The sequence below is a fragment of the Arvicanthis niloticus genome, chromosome 18 (genome assembly GCF_011762505.2).
Source record: "Arvicanthis niloticus isolate mArvNil1 chromosome 18, mArvNil1.pat.X, whole genome shotgun sequence".
NCBI classification, from domain to species: Eukaryota; Metazoa; Chordata; class Mammalia; order Rodentia; family Muridae; genus Arvicanthis; species Arvicanthis niloticus.
In genome coordinates, this window is record NC_047675.1 from 31,299,397 (window position 1) to 31,314,800 (window position 15,404).

Below are 15,404 nucleotides of genomic sequence, written 5' to 3' on the forward strand. Positions count from 1 at the left end.
GTGTGTCTGAAATCAGCTACAGAATATTCATATAAATAAAATTTAAAAAAAAAAAAAAAAAAGAAACATGTTTTCTCCTATGTGCAACCCAGTTGTTTCAGAGGCGAATATGAATGTGAATGAGTGACTAGTGATTATCTGACAGTGGCTGACTGTGCACTTAGGAACAGAAAGAAGACCATGTGGCTAAAGGACATGAATCAGAGAAATCTTTTAAAGGAATCTGTTAACTAGTCTACAGGGACGATTACAGCTGGGCAGCAAGGTACATACTTCATCAGTGGAATCTTGTTTTCCTGGGTGCTTTTGGCCAGTCTAGCATTACAGCTAGCTTGTCTGATGATTCATTAGTTTGTGGATAGAACAACTGTTCATTGTCTGGGTGGGGGTGGGGTGGGGAGCTAGCTCTTTGCCTTAGGAAAAAACCTGCCATATAGAAATTGGTGGAAATGTGTATGTAAGCGTGTTTCTGTGATGGTCTGTGTGTTCACATATTTTACTTAGTTTGATCTCTCTAATTTTTACTAAAGGAGATATTTAATTGATTATAAAATTGATGAATCTGGTGCTAAATGAAAAAAAAAAAAGTTTTGAAGGCCAGGCATTATAGGCAGTCCACACCTATAATCCCAGCATTTAGGAAATTAAGACAGGGCATTCAAGCCAGACTGAGCTACATCTCAAAAACAGAAACTTCAAATAAACAGAGTAACAACTGAAAAGTAAATAGTGTGGAACTGATTAGTACAAGGAAGCTAAGAGCTTTTTTCTTGCTCTTTTATTAATCAGTATTTAAATATTTATTCTGGGGGCCTGGAGAAATGACTTAGTGGTACCAGCAACTGTTTCAAAGGACTCTGGTTCAATCCCCAGCACCCCAGGGCAATTCAGAATCATCCATAACTCCAGTTCCAGCAGATCCAGTGGATGTTCTCTTTGCTTTTCTGTCTTTAGGACACTGGGAAAGACGTGGTACACAGACTTACATGTAGGCAAAACACACATATACTTAATAATTTTTAAATTTTTTAAATACTCAGAGACTAGGGGGTAATAATCATTTTCTTTTAATGTTTCCCTGGTATTTCAGTTTATAGACTAGACTCAGAAACATTTTGAATGTTAACTGTTTGTTGGTTTGGTTTGGTTTGGTTTGGTTTGGTTTTTTTAAAAATAGGGTTCCTTGGTAGTCCTGACTGTCTTGGAACTCACTATAGACCAGACTGGTTGTAGACCAGGCTGGCTCTCCCTCCGGAGTGTTGGGATTAAAGGAGTATACCACCATTCCTTCCCTGATTACCAGTTTATTATAGAGAAGTGAGATACTCTTTCCAATTAAAAGATTGTCCTTTTTTTTTTTTTTTTTTTTTTAAAGAATGAAGTCTTTGCTTGCTTTTGTCAATAGCTTTGAGGTTGGTTTCTGTACATATTGATTTGTGACTCAATACTGATGTGCATTTGGGTATGTTTGTAAATCTACAATTATTCTGCTTTACTTATCAAAATTATCTTTAGAATACCTCAAACATGGAAATTCTTTCAGTCATAGCTTTTCTACTTTGAGTTTGCTTCACTTCAGGTAACTAGGAACTAGACATGTCTCACTATCAAAAAATCTTTTTATTTATAAAACATTTTAAATGCTGTATTTTGTCATTCTGAGATTTTTGAAAACCATCTATTTATAGTATATCTGAATAGGCAAACATTGTTTATTTCTAGCTATTTACTATCTGTTTAACTTAGGAAACATTTCTGTAACTAAACTAGTATCTAACATGATCATGAGTTTGATTGACTATTAGTTTGTATTCCTTAATTATCCTAAACAGTTTATAATAAAAGCCTTCAAAAGCACTAGAATTTAACACTGCATTTTTAAGAACACGTAGGTACAATACCTTAAATGAGAGTTGAAACATTCTATATACAGAGTATGTTATAACAATATAACATTAATCTGTGTCAATATACAAAGTCCATCCCAAATGTAAAATATTTGGTTTGTTAATGTTCTTTGGTTTAGAAGCAGATTAAATAATCTGTTCTTTTATTCTATTATTTCTATAAAAATTAATAAACTGTATCAATATACAGTCTGTACTGAAAGTAAAATATTCTTTGGTCTAGAAGTAGATTCAATAATCTACCCTTTATATATATATATATATATATATATATATATATATATATATATATATTATAGCTGTGTTCAGACACACCATAAGGGGGCATCACATCCCATTACAGATGGTTGTGAGCCACTGTGTGGTTGCTGGGATTTGAACTCAGGACCTCTGGAAGTGCAGTCAGTGCTCTTAACCACTGAGCCATCTCTGCACCACCACCACCCCTTTTTTTTCTTTTCATCCTTTCTCTCCCCTTTTATTTTTTCTCTCTCTACATAAGAAAGAAGGATAGAGGAAAGAAAATGAAAAAGAAATCCCTGACTCTAACCTCCTATACTTTATTTCCTCCCTAATAAAGCCCATTAGCAATTTGCAACCTACTTCCCTGTTAATGATGACAAACCCATCAAACAGTCACAACCTTCCAGCCCTCCTTTTGGGATTGTAGCTAGAAATTGTTCTTTCCTAAAAATGGGATCGGCATAGTAGAGGACAGATGGCTGAGCTGAAGGTGCTGCTGCTCCTTCCAAGTTGCTTATTCTTAGAACAAGCAGCCTCCAGACCCTCAAAGAAGGAAATATCGTACAAGCTAATAAATGAGAAGTTGATCGGATTTCCTCATACCTTTCTTCTGACACTTTCAGGACCCAAGTTTACTAACTATTTAAGAGGGGCTGCAGTTAGAAGTTTGAGGTGAGGGATCTTGCTCTGTGGTCATACTAGCACACACAAAGCTTTAGGTTTGATCCCCAGCAACAAAATCAACTCTCTCTTTCCCCCTACCCTCCCTCTGCCCTCTCTCTGCCCATTTACTGGAAGAAAAAGTACTTACATCTTAATGTTCTGTACTACAAATATCTTGGTATCTGTCAATGAAGGAGGATTAGCAGTTTTTACCACCATACTGAATGCTGTTTTGCTTTGCATACCCATTTGAGAATCATATGAAAGCAATAATAAAACACCTGGATTCAAAAGTAAATAATTACTCAGAATTTTACAAAGTGTCTGGTCTTACTAAAATGAATCTATAAATTTAAACTTTCTTCTGGGTTTTCTGAATGCTAATCCCTGAATTTAGGAGACAGAGACAGGTGGATCTCTGAGTTTGAAGCAAGCCTGATCTATTTACAAGTTCCAGGCCAGCTCAGTAAAATCAAATGAATCTGTTAACTAGGTATGGTAATAGATCTGTAGTCCCTGAACTCCAGAGGCTAAGACAGAAAACTTGGAGGTTAGCCTGGCCACTAGCAAGTAGTGAGTACTAGGCCTATCAGGCCTATATAGTTAGACCTCATCTGAAAAAGATTAAAGGGGTGTATTTATGACAAAAAACTTTGTTAATATAAATAAAAGTAGTACCAAAAACTTGAGGGACCTAAGGCCTGTAACGTTGAACTGCATAATACGCCCAACAAAGGGGAACTTCAACCTATGATACAATGTGTTTTCATTTGCTTAGCTTTCTATTCATAGTCTGCATTGTTTTCTTCTTATCAGAGTTCTTCATCAGTCCACATTTCCCATTCATTCCTCAAGGAATCTTTGTTCTTCCAGATTTGAACCGATAGTGTTAGTGGTCACCTTATTTATTATATTAGCCCAGATCTCTTAGAAAATTGAAATCTCATATTTCTTTTCTCTCTGGATTTGTCTGTTATGGGTAATTTAATAATTTTGACCTTTTTCTGGCTTATTTCACTTAGTGTAATACTGGGTTCATCTGAGTTACAGAAACACTACTTGATAGTGCAGGCTGACCTTGAGTTTGTACTGGTCCTTTCATTCTGGCCTTCTCAGTAAGTGCTGGAACTAGAGGCATGTGCCATCATCATGTCCAGTACTCATTCCTTTTTATGACCAGGTAATATATCCTTACATTAATAATACAGTTGGGTGATACAAGCATGTTTTTATTGAACTTCTTTTCTGGCTTAAATGGTGGAGAATTTAAAGCTATAAGTTGAAAATAAAGTAATTTATAAAATTTGGATTAAACATGACATCAAAAATATTGATGTTTAGCTCTTGAGTTAAATTTGCTAAGCCACATTTTGCCTTTTTAAAAATGAGGCTATAGTCACTTTTAAACCTGTTTAATCTCATTCTGTAGTATTTAACTTTTAGAAAGATAAGCTGTTTTGTTGCATCCTGTGATTGGCTGCATCTATATACCAGTTTTTAAGGCTTTGTGGAATCCATTTTCTATAACATAGTTTTTTTCCTGGACAGTTGAGCTTCATTTTGGGACATTCAATTATGTTTCTTTTCAAAGATTGAAATAAGGCATCATTTTCAGTGAAATAATGCCTTTGTGTTTGAATGACATTATTGAATTAACATTACAAAATACTAGCTGTTAAGAGACAGCAGTATATTTTCTTCAGACTTTGAGGCCTGCTATTCATGAGTATATAAAAGCACCAAACATTTACTTTGAAGATTATACATAAAACTGTTTATTTCAGTATGAACGTTAAATAAATCACCAGGATCATCAAATGTTATTTTAAATTAGAAGTTCAGACATTATTCTTCATAATGAATGTATCCATTTTCTAAAGCCATTTAGAATTTTCCCAAAACATATTAGTGCTGGTCTCCTTTTCATGGAAGATTTCTAAAGAAGTAAAAGATGAGCTTTAAAAAATGAATTACATAAAGGAAATATTTTTCACTGTGGATGCTAATATGAATAAGCTTAAAAAATTGTAGAATCTGCAATTTTAAAAGATATGAACCATTTGTAAAGAACACAGATGTGGTTTAAAAGTAGATGAAGTTGACTTTTTCTCAGTTATTATATGAGAAGGATTACCCATGATTTATATCAGGATTTAGCTTACTAGAGGCTTTGGAAGTGAAATGTTACACTCTTTACCATGTGCTGTCAGGATCAAAGTCTTCACTGGAGGTGTGATAAGTCAAGTCCTTTGATAGAAAGTTTAGAGGGATATTGTTCTTACTGTTCTCCGGGGTGTTGCACAGGAGGTGAGCAGTATCGCTTGACTAAAGGTGCCCACTAATGGAATACATGTGGCTGGACTTGGTGGTACGTAGGTGTGGTTACCAGCGCACAGACGATGAAAGCAGGAGTTCAAGGTCACTCAGCTATATAGCAAGTTAGTGGCCAACCTGGGTCTCAAAAAAGGATAAATAAATAATAGTGAATTTATAATGTGGAAAGAAATGAGCACTTATCAGAACAAAAGGAAATATGTGGTTAGACGGTTGTAACTATAACTGTAGACAGTTTCCCTTGCTCCAGTGGGAGGAGAAGTAGAACCTTATGTTTTTAGAGAGTCTTTTTTCTTTTTTAAGTAGAAATTGGTTCAACATCTTAGCATAAGAAGAAAACTGTACATGTATAACATAAAGGCGTAAAATCTGTAGATTTATGTTTACCTGTACTTAGAGAGTAACTTTTCTATTGTTTATAAACTGACAGGTTTTATTAAGTGTCTCTGAAAACAAAAGTCCAAAACTTTGCTCAGGAGACTGCTAAATTTGAGTAAAGAAAAACAGTATGTTTCCAGCTTTTCTCTTAAAATGAGAAACTTTCCTACTATATTTTGTCATGTAAGTAATAAAAATGCCAGCTTTAGTTCATAAAGCAGGAGATTCGTTCAGGGACAACATATTTGTGTACGTACATGAAAATCTCACCTATGAAGGTGTGTCTGATTATGTGGAACCTTGAAAATTCATTGGAGTTCTACTCTTTATTTTAAATATCTTACTTAAGGTAGTGAATGATTTAAATTTATGCCGATTTTTATTTTGTGATAAGTGGGAACAAGCCTACAATCCCAGTACTTGAGAGGTGATTTCAGGAAGATCATCAGGTCAAGACCAACCTGTGCTATATGATGTTCTTTCTGAGAGAAAGACAGAGATAGAGAGACAAACAGACTTTAATTGGTTATTGTTTTTATTATGATTATTTAAAATTTGAGATTATACTATAATCACATCACTTTCCCATTCCCTTCTTCCTCCTTAACTACTTTTGTTTTGTCTTGTTTGGCTGTTGTTGTTTTTAAGACAGGGCTTCTCTTTGTAGCCCCATGCTGGACTGAAACTCAAATAGATCCACCTGCCTTTTTGCCTCCCAAGTGCTATGACTAAAGGCTTGTGCCACCAAGCCTGTTGGCTGTGGTGACTCAAAAATGTAATCTCAGCATTTAAAGTGGAAGTAGGATGATTGTGAGTTCAGAGCCATCTTGAGAGCTGTAACAGTTTGACATTAGGGCAGAGAAGATTGTAGAAACTATGATAGATTCCTCTCTTCGTTCACATCTGTCATACAGTATCTGTCTTGACAACCATTCTTTACATTTAAATCTTTATCAAGAAAAATCAGCCAGTGTGAGAATTAATGTGATTGGAAACCTCAGTTTGGAACTTCTGCTAAAGTGACTTGCTCCGCTGTCATCTATTTACTTAAAAACTTGGTGACTGTATTATCTTTATTATAAAACTATAAAAGTTCAGGTCACCTCTGTGTGATTTGGTATTTTCTGATAGTGCTAAAGGTTTATAGGGTGGATATTTTTTAACTCAGTAAATTTGAAATAAAGTTCATTGAAAACCTTTTAAATTTTACAGCATAAAGTGTATTACATATTTTACATTTTTAATGATGTAAGATGTTACAGCATCTCAGAGTGTTCCTTTGGGAGATTTCTCTAACATACAACTGTCTAATATAATTGTAGTCCTATGGAATCCAGTGCCCTCTTCTGGTGCGCAAATGTACATTTAGAGAAAAGTCCATATGTGTTGCAGGATATTTGTCACACTGTGAACCTACGGTTGTGTTATTTACCAAAAACAAAACAACTTTTTCTAGTTGTGATATGGCTCATCCCTTAGCACACACTTTTAATCCCAAACAATGAAGGTAAAGTTAGTTTGTAGAAGGAAGCACCCATATATGAAAGTGATGTCTAATTGAGTGGCAGAGTGACAAGAGAGAGAAAGATCTAACAGAATAGGATGTGCCCAACTCTCATGAGAAGAGAGAGGAAAGGGAAACTACTTGAGAAGCAGTGCAGAGAGAAAAGAGAGAAGGCAGTTTTGCCAGAACAGTTGTAGAGAGACAGGTTGTAGAGAAAGAACAAACTAGACAAAGATGAAGACAGATGGAGCCAGAAGATCAGAACATATTGCCAAAAGTTAGTATGAAGCCAAGCAGAGCAATTCAGGAGAAGCTGAGAGAAGCCAGTTTGAATCATTTAGCTTGGAGAGGTGGAGCCAGAACAGCTGAGTTGAAGTAGCCAGCTATAGATCAGAGAAATCTAGGAATGGGTGAGATTATTCAGCAGCAAATCTCAGAGGCTGAAAACATTCTAGGTTTAGATAAGATTGTACTCAGGCTAGAAGCTTCTAGGACTAGCAGTTAACAGCCAGGCAGTAAACCTCAAGAGACAACAATTATAACAGGAGAATAAAAGTTACACACATGCACACATATGTATACGTAGATACATGTGTGTATGTTTATATATATCCTAAGGAAGGAAACTTCATGTCTGGATTTTTATTGGTTTTCACCAGTCTTTTTTATGTTTTTTAGGTATACTTGAAGGCTCCCATGATTCTGAATGGAGTATGTGTTATATGGAAGGGCTGGATTGATCTCCACAGATTGGACGGTATGGGTTGCCTGGAGTTTGATGAGGAACGAGCCCAGGTAGGGTGATTGTAGTCTTTGCTGGGTATAGTCCTTTTATTTAGTTCCTAAACTTGTCTTTGGGGAACTACTTTACCTCATCTTTAGAGTAGGGCTCGTGAGATGATATGGCAGGTAAAAGTCACACAACGACCTGAGATTGAGTCTCAGGATACACATGGTAGAGAAAGCCAACTCCTCTGACCTCTGTCCACATGCTGTGTAACTGGTGTGCACCCATACACATGTAACACCACAAAATAAACAGAATGTAGTGTAACCTCCGTACCCCTTTCCTGTCTCCCAAGACAAGGTTTCTTTGTGTAACTGCCTTGATTCAAGAGATCCACCTGCCTCTGCTGAGATTAAAGGCATGTGACACCACCACCTGGGCTTAATAAACATTTTTTTAAATTTATTTTTATTTTATGTTTATTGGTGTTTTGACTGCATGTAAATCTGAGGGTGTCAGAGTTACAGACGGGTGTGAGTTTCCATGTGGGTACTAAGAATTGAACCTAGGTCCTCTGGAAGAGCAGCCGGTGCTCTTAACTGCTGAGCCATTTCTCCAGCCCTTTAAAAATATTTTTAAAGAGTAAAAAGTCGTAGTAGGGTTAGTTTTGCTCTAATGAGGCACCATGGCCAGAAATTGGGAAGGAAAGGGTTTATTTGGCACCACTCAAAATCGACTGGGCCCATCTCCACTACCATCATCTAGTAAGAAAATGCCCTAAAGGCTTGCCTATAACCTGGTCCCATGGAGGCATTTTCTTAGTTGAGGGTTCCTCCTCTTTGATAATTTTAGCTTGTGTCAAGTTGACAGAAAACTAGCTGACATAAGATGTATGCTTGTACAATGAATAATCTTGAAAGTGTTGAGGTCTATATTCCGGTCCTAATTTTGGAAGTCTTTCCTTCAGTGGAAATCCACTGGTTAATCATTGAATTACCTGTGTCTATCTGGTGGGAAATTAAAAGTCCAATAAATTATTCTTTTCAGTATATTTTTATTGGTTTGTCAGTACAATATGGGGGAGAGGGAGAGAAACAAATGTAAAAGCACATATGAGAAAACCCTTTTAGATTGACTGAGGATCTTGGCAAATAATCTCCCTAGAAGGTATTAATAAACTGGACAAAAATTGTTTTAAAACAAGGAAACACATGCTTTTCATCCCAGCCCTTGAGGGGCAGAGGCAAGTGGATCTCCGTGAGTTCAAGTTCAGTCTGGTCTACATACTGAGTTCTAAGCAGCCAGTGCTACATAATGAGACCTTTTCTCAAAACCAGACCAAACCCACTTTTTATAAGTACTTTGGAAATTGACCAAAGCATATAGATTAAGATGTTTATGTTCAGGCATAGCTATTGATTTTTGTTAAGATTAGTAGTAAGTCTGACATTATAGTCAGGAGCCGCTACCCTTCCCGTCTCTGGTCCTTTAAGTTGTCCTCTGGGCAAGCCATAAGGGCTGCTAGCTCTGCTGTCATGTTTAAGAGAACTCTTTTCCCAAGAGCACAGCTTGGGAGGGTGGTATCCATACACAGAGATGTTAGAAAGCAACGGGTTTCATTGGCAGATAATCTAACAAGGTTATTGTTGCAGGAAACAACAAGCTAACAGACCAGGCAGAATTTTACCATCCCATGTAGATACAGGGAAACAGCTAAAATGGCCCAACCAAGACCACATGCATGTGATCTGGAAAGCTTAGTGCATGTTCAGGCTATACCTGCTTCAAAAAGAACACAGAAAGCTTGTGGAAGCACTTACTGCTTGTGTAAACATGGACTGGACTTGGTAAACTCTCTGAACTTGTAAACCATTTGCCTCAGCTACACACACACACACACACACACTCACACACACACAGGCAGAGAGAGAGAGACAGAGACACAGAAACACAGAGACAGAGAGAGACACACACACAAGATCTGGATTTAAGCCAAATAGAAGATCAGGCACTTATTTAACAGCTAAGCTATATTGGCCCATGGGTGGTCTCCCAGAAAGTAAGCCTTAAAAAGAAAAGTGGAGGGATTGGGAAGATGGCTCAGTGAGTAAAGGGTTTGCTATGCAGGTGTGTGGACTGGAGGTCAGATCCCCAGAACCCATGTAAAGATGGATGTAGTAGCACCCATCTATACTTCCAGCATGCCTACATAGAAACAGAACATTCCCAGAAGCTATAATCCTGGTTACTCAGGAGGATCACAAATTCAAGATCTTTCTGTACTGCAAAGTGAATTCAGGACCATCTTGGGCTTACATAGTGAATGTAGCCCAGGGGGTAGAGCACTTGCCTAGTATGTTATGAGGTCTTGGGTTCAGTTAGCACTGAAAACAACAGTAGCAATAACAATAACAAAAACACATGGGAAAAAAATTAATTTAGAGGTCTTTACCCATTCTTTATTTCATCATGTTTTGTTTCTTTCCTCTCAGTACTGGATCTTAACTCCAGGCTTACGTTGGTTAGGAAAGCACTACCACTGAGCTCCGTTCCGAGCATTTCTTTTTCTTTGGGTTTATTTTGAGATACTGTCTATCTGTGTAGCCCTGGCTGGTCTGTAACCCACTATGTAGATCAGGCTGGTATCACACACTTGGGAATCCTCCTACCTTTACTTCTGCCTCTTGAGTTCTAGAATTACGAGTGTGTATCACTCTCCTCTGCTTTTTCAAATTTTTCTTTTCCTTTTTTGTTTTTTGAAAAGGGTCTCAAAATAGTTCATGCTTGTCAAACTCCATAAACTGTAGATGATGGTTTTAAAGTCCTGACCCACCTGCCTGTACTTTCCAGTAGCTGGAATTACAACTGGGAGTCATCACAGCTGGCTCATTATGTCTTCTATACTTCCTATATGTTGGAGGGAAGCATGAAGACCTAGGTTTGGATTCCAGCACCCAAATAAAAAGCCAGGCATGGCCATGTAGGCCTGTAGCCCCAGCACTGGGAAAAAGGAGGAAGGGCAGAGACAGGAGGATTCCTGGGGATTGTGGCTGCCCTCCTAGTACACAGGCCAGTTAGAGATCCTGTCTTAGTGGAACAAGATGAAGAATGGTTGAATTGGATACCTAACATCCTGTTCTGTTGGCCTTCTCGAATGTGCATGTATACATATAGCACACCGAAACACACTACATATACACTTCGTGCCTCTATCATGTCCTCTAGATTTTCCTAGGTAGAGTTAGTGTGTGTGGTGATGCACCATGGGTCTCTGAGGCTCTGTTTTTGTCTTTTTTCCCCCTTTTTGTCCTTCATAGTGGATAATCTTTATTCATCTGTTTTAAGCATACTAATTTTTCTAGTACTTCGTATCTACTGTCAAGTGTGTGAGTTTACCATATCAGTTGTTTGGGTTTGGGTTTTTGCTTTTTGTTTGCTTGGGAGTTTGTTTGCTTAAAGCCTTATTTTTAAATACAATAAAAATTTTGACACTTCACAATTAAATAGTTGAATTAGATTTCTAATGTATTTGTTTTGTGTATTCAGAAGTCTACTTGTGTTTTTCACAGCAGATGTGTGGAGATCAGAAAACAATTTGTTGGAATCTCCTTTCTTTTACCATGTCGTCTCTAGGAATCAAGTTCAGGTCATTAAGTTTGGCAACAAATGCCTTTATACATTGAGCTATCTTGCCATCCCTTCAACTAGTTTAAAAGTGTGTGTGTGTGTGTGTGTGTGTGTAAAACTAATATTCATTTACCAAAAATGAAATAGCTAGGCAGACTGATTGATACACACCTTTAGAGTCCCAGGAGACAGAAGCAGATAGATCTCTGGAGTCCAGCCTGCTCTACATAGTGAATTCCAGGCTGGCTAGGTCTTTAAAAAAAAAAAAAAAATGACATTATAGAAGTTCTTTAAGACCCCTAAATCTTCTAAAGTTCCAGAGGTAACATGTACTGCTAGGGTTTTAGATTTATGTGTATGTGTCACATGTCTGGTGCCTGAAACGGTCAGAAAACCTCTTCTCAAACTGGAGTTACAGGCAGTCATGAGCTACCTGGTCTGGGTGCTGGGAACTGAACTCACTTTTAACCCTAAGTTATCTCCAGCTCCATGCTGAGTTATCAGTATCAACTTTTCACAAGCACTACATAGAGTGGTTATTTTAATTCTGGTTATATAAGGGTATATAAATTACATATATACACATGCATGAATGACTGAATGGTAAGTGATTCGCTGAACAGCTCAGCTCTTTATATGTATTGATATGTACCAGAAGAATCTAATAAGTTTATATTTTGTATTATGTGATTCAATACAAACATTATTACTATTTTGATACAGAGTTTCATGTAGTCCAACTCAGCATGTAGCTGAGCATGACTGAACTCCTGAGTTTGTTTTCATCACACCAAGCAGAAGAGCATTACATTGTTGTTGATACTGTTACACGGTTATGTTTCACCAACTCATAAACATGAGACATGCCAATATTGAAATTAGCATTTTCTGTTTAAGAACCTGAGTACACTGATGTAAAGCCAGTGTCCTGTAACAGCTTGTGAGGTTTTCCTGCTATTGAAGCTAATATATAAGCTGATTTGCTTTTTTCTCTGCACAGGAATGTAGGTAAAACTAACTGGGAAGAATCATGTGATTTAAATGAAAAGTTGCATTGGACAGAGTAATGAGTTAACAGTGTACCATTTGCCACAATGCATTCTCAGTGACTTTGAAGTAGACACTAACATTTGCATGGATTGCTTTCCTTTGACTTTCCTACTGTGAGTGGCGTCATTTTGACCTTCACAGAATAGTAAATATCAGTGTTTGTGCAAATTATATAGTTACCACCAACTTTTGAAAAAATAGTTCATTAATTCTCTCTCACTCTCTTTTCCTGAGTCAGTATTTCTCTGTGTAACTGTCCTGGCTGTCCTGGAACTTGGTTTATAGCCCAGGCTGACCTCAAACTCAGAGATTTACCTGCTTCTGCTTCCTGAATTCTGGATTAAAGGCATATGCCACTACTGCACAGCTTTGATTACTAATTTTTCACTAGACACTTTTAAAATTCATTACTGAAGAAAGATGTTACCATCAAGTTAAACAACTACAGTTAAAGATTTAGGTAACATAGTAAAAATAAATTTACTGAAACAAGATTGGTCAGAGTATTCTACATAGGTTCTTTGACAGGATGCTAAACATTTATTTCCATGGGGACTTTGGACAACTATGTTTTGGTTTAATTATTTTTATTACATTTTATGTATGTATTTGTGTCTGTGTGTTTGTACACATGTGTACATGTTCGTGTATGTTTGGAGGACAAGGGATAACTTGTCAGAAGTTATTTTTTTCCTGGGTCCCAGAGATCAAATTAAGGTAATCAGGATTGACAGAAGGTTCTGTGTGTGTGTGTGTGTTTCTGTATGTTTATGTGTGGGTACTGGTGTGGGTGCATATGTGTTTGCATGCATTTGAAGCTAGTGGTTTATGATGGAGGTCTTCTGTTGTTCTCTCTTATTTTGGGGGGACATTGTCTCTAACAAAACCTGAAATTCACCAATTTGTCTAGACTAGCTGGCCAGTGAATCTTGGGAATCTACCCATCTTCACCTCCCCAAAGCTTCCAGATGTGCTATTCTATACCCAGCATTTTTGTGTATGGCCCAGGGATCTAAACTCCAGTCTTCATGTTTGCATAGCAAGCACTTTATCTACTGACCCTTTTTTTTTTTAATCCCATTTTTGTTTTGGAGGGGGGTGTTCTATGTGAAGAGGTATTTTGCCTCTGTGTATGTCTATTCAGTGTGTGTGTCTTTTGTTCATGGAGACCAGAAGAGGGCATTGCATCCCTGGGACTGGAGGTACAGACGGTTGTGAGTTACATGTGGGTCTTGTAGAGCAGCCAGTGCTCCACTGAGTCATCTCTCTAGCTTTCTGAGGCTCCTGATAATTTTTAGTCTGGTGGTTTTTTGGTTTTTTGTTTTGTTTTTAAGATTTATTTATTTTTATATATGTGAGTATACCATCCTCTATTCAGACACACCAGAAGAGGGCATCAGATCCCATTACAGATGGTTGTGAGCCACCATGTGGTTGCTGGGAATTGAACTCAGGACCTCTGGAAGAGCAGTCAGTGCTCTTAACCGCTGAGCCATCTCTCCAGCCCCCAGTCTGATATCTTAACTCCAAAGCCCATATGACCCTCCTGCCTGCCTCAGCCTCCCATAGGGTGGTTACAGGTACATGCCACGATGGTCTATTCCAACTTTGTAATGTTGACCCATCTGGCTGCTTTATGCATGTTTTCATATAAATGATGGAAAAACAAGTTAGTATGACACATGGCTGGGGAGACTAAAATTTTGCAAATTCTTCTAACCGTTGCCTGAGGCAGGATAAAGTTACTTGTCCTTAGCCATTAGTCTCCCTTCATGGGTAAGCAGTAACTTAATTAGCAGGTAGTGTCCTTAAAGGGAAATGTTAAAGGACAGTAATTGCCCATCAGCTTTCCCATTTTACCATTTTCGGAGAGTAGGAATTGTTTACCATACACACATCTCACTGTCATCAGAAAAGACCATGACAGAAATTGGAACTAAGAAATTGAGAGCTACCAAGTCTTTCCTACCTCAGTTTTTCTGCATCAACTAGTAATACTTTCCAGTCATTTCATGGATGCTCGTTTTTAGAGTGATAAGAGCCAGTAAGACAGCGTAGTACAGCCGGGCGGTGGTGGTGCATGCTTTAATCCCAGCACTTGGGAGGCAGAGGCAGGCAGATTTCTGAGTTCGAGGCCAGCCTGGTCTACAAAGTGAGTTCCAGGACAGACAGGACTACACAGAGAAACCCTGTCTCAAAAAACAAAACAAAACAAGACAGCATAGTACAAAAACACTTATCACCAGGCCTAATGACTTGACTTGGATCCACAAGCCCCACAAAATCAGAGGGAGAACCAACCCCTGAAAGTTGTTCTCTAACCTCTGTATCTCAGCCACAGTATGTGCACACATATGCACAAATGTATGTACACACACTAAGTATGATAATTTTTGAGAAAAAGAAGTAAGTAAATGAACAGAACCTGTATAGAGTATTCTGAAAGTATAGTAGACAATGTTTAGTTATGTTTAGTTACGTGTATGGCTTTTATATGTCCGTAAGTGCTTATAAATTCATAGTGTTTACTGAATACTGTCATAAGCATTTTTGTGTGTTGTCTTGCATAATTTTAACAAAGGTGTGAAATATTATGCCTGTATTTTAAATAAATTTACTTAGAAAAGGCTTAGAGCAATTAAGTATCTTGCCTTGGGTCCTAGTACTGTGAAGTATATCATAAGAATGTGTTTTGGAGGCTGGAGAGATGGCTCAGCAGTTAAGAGGACTGGATGCTTTTCTAGAGATCTGAGGTTCAATTCTCAGCACCCATATAGCAACTCAACTGAGATTTTCTGTACTAGGGAAATCCAGCAACCTCCTTTGCCTCTACAAGCCCCATGCACACAAGTAGTGCAAGGACATACATATAGGCAAAATATCACCCTCCCCCCAAAACAAACACTTTAGGAAAGGAAAAGGAATGTGCTTTTCTATTCCTAGGTACTGGAGATTGGACCTGGGGCTTTGC

The 15,404-nt window shown here is 37.7% G+C and overlaps 1 protein-coding gene across 2 annotated transcripts in view; it reads left to right on the top strand.

Moving 5' to 3' along the window:
- Window positions 1-15,404, top strand: part of Cbfb (core-binding factor subunit beta) — a 46,499-nt gene that overhangs the window by 16,380 nt on the left and 14,715 nt on the right. For both annotated transcript variants that reach the window (XM_034522723.1, XM_034522724.2), the window contains exon 4: window positions 7,708-7,824. In XM_034522723.1, the coding sequence (XP_034378614.1) occupies window positions 7,708-7,824 (117 nt within the window). The remainder of the gene's footprint in view (window positions 1-7,707; window positions 7,825-15,404) is intronic.